The sequence below is a fragment of the Ranitomeya imitator genome, chromosome 1 (genome assembly GCF_032444005.1).
Source record: "Ranitomeya imitator isolate aRanImi1 chromosome 1, aRanImi1.pri, whole genome shotgun sequence".
Classification (NCBI taxonomy): Eukaryota; Metazoa; Chordata; class Amphibia; order Anura; family Dendrobatidae; genus Ranitomeya; species Ranitomeya imitator.
In genome coordinates this window covers 22567975-22573974 of record NC_091282.1, presented here as the reverse complement: position 1 = coordinate 22573974, position 6000 = coordinate 22567975, and the positions used below count along the sequence as shown (strand labels likewise).

Sequence of the window (6000 nt, the reverse complement as noted above, 5' to 3'; positions counted from 1 at the left end):
TATTAACGTGTAATTAAACTTTTTCTTTATGGATCGGCTTTTCCAACGTTATGAGTCTGTGATCTTCTCCATGACATTAATTTGCTTCCAATTCTCCTAAACTCCAGGCTGAACGTCCTGTTCTGATTGTCTGCTCTGCGCTCTTTTAGAAGCTGCTTTGAATTGCTGCTCGGCACTTCTGTTTCTACGTTCTGACGTCTGCGGCAATGCATGAGGCGGAGCCGGCCGTGTTGATAGATATGCTTTAATATCGTCATGTTACACTACACACACAAGTAACACTAATAAATACTGCGATGGAAATGTTAAAAAAAAAATATTATACAAGTTTACAGATCCCAACAGAAAAACACATCGGATCTCAGAATAAATAATACGACGACGCAAAAAAAAACAAAAAATCAGAAAAAGGACATTTAACCTCTTCTGTGCCAAAGGGTCACGTGTCCCTGCAACGAGCCGAGGAGCCGAAGCCCCTTCAGACCCAGAGAGGGCACTCTCCACTGACCCAGCTCTACAAGGGTTAAGGCAGAACATATCCTACATCATGAGTACAGCGATGGGGGGCGGAGCGGAGGAAGAACAGAACAGTGACCGGCCAAAAGTATGCACACCCCCAATTATTACACCCGACTGGACCATCCCTCTGAGTTCTCCAGGAAGTGGCTGGTGAATGTATCTGCACACTTTCCGGATGGCAGATGGGTCCCTCGGACACACAGACTGCGGGTGGTCTCACTGCCTGGTGCGGGGTAATCAATGGTCTGGATACTGCCTAAAATCTAATTCTCTGGTCATGTGAGCGCGGGATACGTTTATAACATACAGCAGGAAATGACGGGTGTCCATATAATTTATATCACAAGAGTAGATTCATGGGGCTCAATAATCATAAATATCTCCTTGTACTGACAGGAGGAGGGTGAGAGTTATAATCCATCCAGATCACGTTCATTACTGCCCTCCAGGGGGAGCCATCACACAGCTGTGGCCGTAATGCCCATGTTCTACCCTAGGGGGTGCGCTTACACAGGGATCTTTGGGCAGCATCAGGAGATACCCCTGCTGACCACTAGATGGCTCTATTATCCAGGTCTGTCCAGGCAGGAAGATGAGATCTGGGGGGCTGTTTGTAGGGTCATGCTTGTCGTCACTGAGCAGCCCCCATTACAACGCAGGGCCTCAGCGAGTCAGTAAGAGGTGATTTGTTACCCCGCTGAGCCCCCCAGGCACAATGTGGGTTCCCGGCAAACAGCTCCTAATATCTCAGCTTCCCGAACCCCTCAGAGAGTGATGGGCACTGTGGGGGACTCTCAGGAGATAAAGTGGTCTCATCTTCCCGACACCCTGGGCACTGTGGGGGACTCTCAGGAGATAAGGTGGTCTCAGCTTCCCGACACTCTGGCCACTGTGGGGGACTCTCTGGAGATAAGGTGGTCTCAGCTTCCCGACACCCTGGGCACTGTGGGGGACTCTCTGGAGATAAGGTGGTCTCAGCTTCCCGACACCCTGGGCACTGTGGGGGACTCTCTGGAGATAAGGTGGTCTCAGCTTCCCGACACCCTGGGCACTGTGGGGGACTCTCAGGAGATAAGGTGGTCTCAGCTTCCCGACACTCTGGCCACTGTGGGGGACTCTCTGGACATAAGGTGGTCTCAGCTTCCTGAACCCCTGGGCACTGTGGGGGACTCTCTGGACATAAGGTTGTCTCAGCTTCCTGAACCCCTGGGCACTGTGGGGGACTCTCTGGACATAAGGTGGTCTCAGCTTCCCGACACTCTGGCCACTGTGGGGGACTCTCTGGACATAAGGTGGTCTCAGCTTCCTGAACCCCTCAGAGTGATGGGCACTGTGGGGGACTCTCTGGAGATAAGGTGGTCTCAGCTTCTTGAACCCCTGGGCACTGTGGGGGACTCTCTGGACATAAGGTGGTCTCAGCTTCCTGAACCCCTGGGCACTGTGGGGGACTCTCTGGACATAAGGTGGTCTCAGCTTCCTGAACCCCTGGGCACTGTGGGGGACTGTCTGGACATAAGGTGGTCTCAGCTTCCCGACATCCTGGGCACTGTGGGGGACTCTCTGGAGATAAGGTGGTCTCAGCTTCCTGAACCTCTGGGCACTGTGGGGGCTCTCTGGACATAAGGTGGTCTCAGCTTCCCGACATCCTGGGCACTGTGGGGGACTCTCTGGAGATAAGGTGGTCTCAGCTTCCTGAACCCCTCAGAGTGATGGGCACTGTGGGGGACTGTTTGGAGATCAGGTGGTCTCAGCTTCCTGAACCTCTGGGCACTGTGGGGGACTCTCTGGAGATAAGGTGGTCTCAGCTTCCTGAACCCCTGGGCACTGTGGGGGACTCTCTGGACATAAGGTGGTCTCAGCTTCCCGACATCCTGGGCACTGTGGGGGACTCTCTGGAGATAAGGTGGTCTCAGCTTCCCGACATCCTGGGCACTGTGGGGGACTCTCTGGAGATAAGGTGGTCTCAGCTTCCTGAACCCCTCAGAGTGATGGGCACTGTGGGGGACTGTCTGGAGATCAGGTGGTCTCAGCTTCCTGAACCCCTGGGCACTGTGGGGGACTGTCTGGAGATCAGGTGGTCTCAGCTTCCCGACATCCTGGGCACTGTGGGGGACTCTCTGGAGATAAGGTGGTCTCAGCTTCCTGAACCCCTCAGAGTGATGGGCACTGTGGGGGACTGTCTGGAGATCAGGTGGTCTCAGCTTCCTGAACCCCTGGGCACTGTGGGGGACTCTCTGGACATAAGGTGGTCTCAGCTTCTGAACCCCTGGGCACTGTGGGGGACTCTCTGGACATAAAATAAGGTGGTCTCAGCTTCCTGAACCCCTGGGCACTGTGGGGGACTCTCTGGACATAAAATAAGGTGGTCTCAGCTTCCTGAACCCCTGGGCACTGTGGGGGACTCTCTGGAAATGGGGGTACTATAGGGTGGTCTCTAGGACATCAGAGACAGACACAACTACTCCCCAAGCGGCCCCTCGTGTTTGCCAGGACTGGGGAGACGCTCACAACATACGAGGGTCCATGTGAGAGACGCAAGTGACGAGGACTGAATGGGTGGGTTTTGGGTGGGTGCGGACAGTGTGCGGCCGACTCCTCCAGTGGACTCACCTTCACCTTCAGGACTTGGGAGGGGGGGGGGGGGGTCAGTAAAATATGGACATAAAACATGGAGACAGAAGAAACCAAATGATGGAGAATCTGGGGGTCTGCTGTGCACTATATGGGGGTTTCATGTACACTATATGGGGAGTCTGTTGTGCACTATATGGGGGTCTCATCTGCACAATATAGGGGTCTCCTGAGAACTATATGGGGGGGTTCTCCTGTGTACTATATGGGGGGTCTGCTGTGCACAATATAGGGGTCTCTTGAACACTATAAGGGGGGTCTCGTGCACTATATGGGGGTCTCCTGTACACTATATGGGGGTCTCCTGTGCACTATATGGGGGTCTCCTGTACACTATATGGGGGTCTACTGAGCACTATATGGGGGGGTCTCTTGAGCAGTATATGGGGGTCTGATATGCAATATATGGGGGTCTGCTGAACACTATATGGGGGTCTCCTGTGCAGTACATGGGGGGTTTCCTGTGCACTACATGGGGGGGTCTGCTGTGCACAATATGAAGGTCTTGTGCACTATATGGGGGGGTCTAATGTGCACAATATGGAAGTCTCCTGAACACTACATGGGGGGGGCTGCTGTGCACAATATGGGGGTCTCCTCTGTACTACATGGGGGGTCTGCAGTGCACTATATGGAAGGATCTACTGTGCTCTATATGGGACTGTCTCCCATGCACTATATGGTGGGGTCTCCTGTGCTCTATATGGGGGTCTCCCGTTTCTTCTGTTATTAGATTATAGCAGCCAGTGCACCATGGGGACCCCACTCTTTGTAGATCCGCTATGATTGACCCCCCATTATTTCTGCGGACCTCACGTCTTGGCACAGGAGTGAACCCCACAACCTTGGACCTGCACGGTACGTGCACATGAGGACCCCGGGTCTTGGCACGTTTCCTCCCGGTCTCTGAATACATCTAGTGACCGGTGATGAGGGAGTATAATAATGAGCAGCAGCAGATGATGGGGGGACGCCGCTCATCCCTGCGCCCCCCACCAGTCCTGCTCCTCGGACCCTCCCTCTCTATCTAATAAATCCTGTAAAATAAAAGGAGGTGGGTTTTTGGTTTCTCCTGGCTCCATGAACACAAACAGGAGCGTGTCCTACCATAGGAGGAAGCAATGGCTGTTAAGATTTACAGTAATCGTGGAATGCACAAATCACGGGCGCCGCCATTACTGGATGTGGCAGGCGGAGGAGGAGGTGGCTTGGCAGCACATGCAGGTGGGGTTAACAGATTTGGGGGGTATAAGGTCCAGATCCTCATCGTCAGGAATCTCATCTAATCGGTAACCGTCCTTCAGGAGCTGAATGTTCAAGTCCTGATTAATCTGCTGTAAATGAGAAGAAGAAAAGGAAAAAGTGTCACAGAAACAATCAGCACACAACCTGTATTAGGGTATGTTTCCACGTGCAGGAAACGCTGCGTGTTTGACGCTGCATAGAGACGCAGCGTCAAACACGCAGCGTCCAGATGTTACAGCATAGTGGAGGGGATTTAATGAAATCCCGCCTCCACTATGCGTGGTAACACGAATCCGGCAGCCCTGCGACTCCGGACATGCGGCGCGTCTTTTAAGATCGCAGCATGTCCGTGTACCTTGCGGCGACGCTGCTCCGCTGCAAGGTAAAACACAGGATCCTATGTGTGGGGTGCGATGATCCCGGATGTGTGCTATGAACACATCCGGCATCATCGCGTCACAGAAGCGGGTGGAGCTTAGCGCGGAGCGGGTTTGCCGCTCCGACCAAACAGCCGGCGATCCTGAAGGTGGACACATACCCTTATACTCCAGAGCTGCACTCATTATTCTGCTGGTGCAGTCACTGTGTATATACATTACATTACTGACCCTGAGTTACATCATGTATTATACTCCAGAGCTGCACTCACTATTCTGCTGGTGCAGTCACTGTGTACATACATTACATTACAGATCCTGAGTTACATCCTGTATTATACTCCAGAGCTGCACTCACTATTCTGCTGGTGCAGTCACTGTGTATATACATTACTGATCCTGAGTTACATCCTGTATTATACTCCAGAGCTGCACTCACTATTCTGCTGGTGCAGTCACTGTGTACATACATTACTGATCCCGAGTTACATCCTGTATTATACCCCAGAGCTGCACTCACTATTCTGCTGGTGCAGTCACTGTGTACATACATTACATTACTGAGCCTGAGTTACATCCTGTATTATACTCCAGAGCTGCACTCACTGTTCCGCTGGTGCGGTCACAGTGTACATACATTACATTCCTGATCCTGAGTTACCTCCTGTATTATACCCCAGAGCTGCACTCACTGTTCTGCTGGTGCAGTCACTGTGTACATACATTACATTACTGATCCTGAGGTACATCCTGTATTATACTACAGAGCTGCTGTCACAATATTGTATGAAATATAATATGATTTTGTGGCTTTGCCCTTCAGACCCATGCTGCGGGCTAGAAACCCCTCTTTGTGTGTTTCTGAGATGTGTATGTGTAGAAAAGGTTTTATTGCTCTGGCCATAAATTCCAAGCTCTGAGCAACTTAATCGCCCCTCCCATCTGTACTAGCTAGGACTAGTATAGACGTTCTTTAAAACATGAGGTCCTTTGTCCTAATATTGTAAGATTCCGGGCCACCGACGTGGGCTAGGAAAATAATAAATACATATTGCTAACGTCCATCGGCGGGTCTGTCAGCCCCTGTAAGCATGAGCTTCTAATTCCACCAGGTAAATAAGTACTGATTTCTCTGGAACTGAGTGTCCCTACTACCTTGAATTTAGTATCTATAGAGAGCAAATCTTAATACAAGATGAATGCTGGGTGTGTTATGATTCTGACATGT

General features: G+C 51.5%; 1 protein-coding gene across 2 annotated transcripts in view; it reads right to left on the bottom strand.

Annotated features, from left to right (window-relative positions):
* Positions 1 to 228: 228 nt before the first annotated feature.
* FAM219A (family with sequence similarity 219 member A) overlaps positions 229 to 6000 on the bottom strand; it is a 137669-nt gene continuing 131897 nt past the window's right edge. For both annotated transcript variants that reach the window (XM_069745865.1, XM_069745864.1), the window contains exon 6: positions 229 to 4484. In XM_069745865.1, the coding sequence (XP_069601966.1) occupies positions 4326 to 4484 (159 nt within the window). In that variant the 3' untranslated portion in view covers positions 229 to 4325. The remainder of the gene's footprint in view (positions 4485 to 6000) is intronic.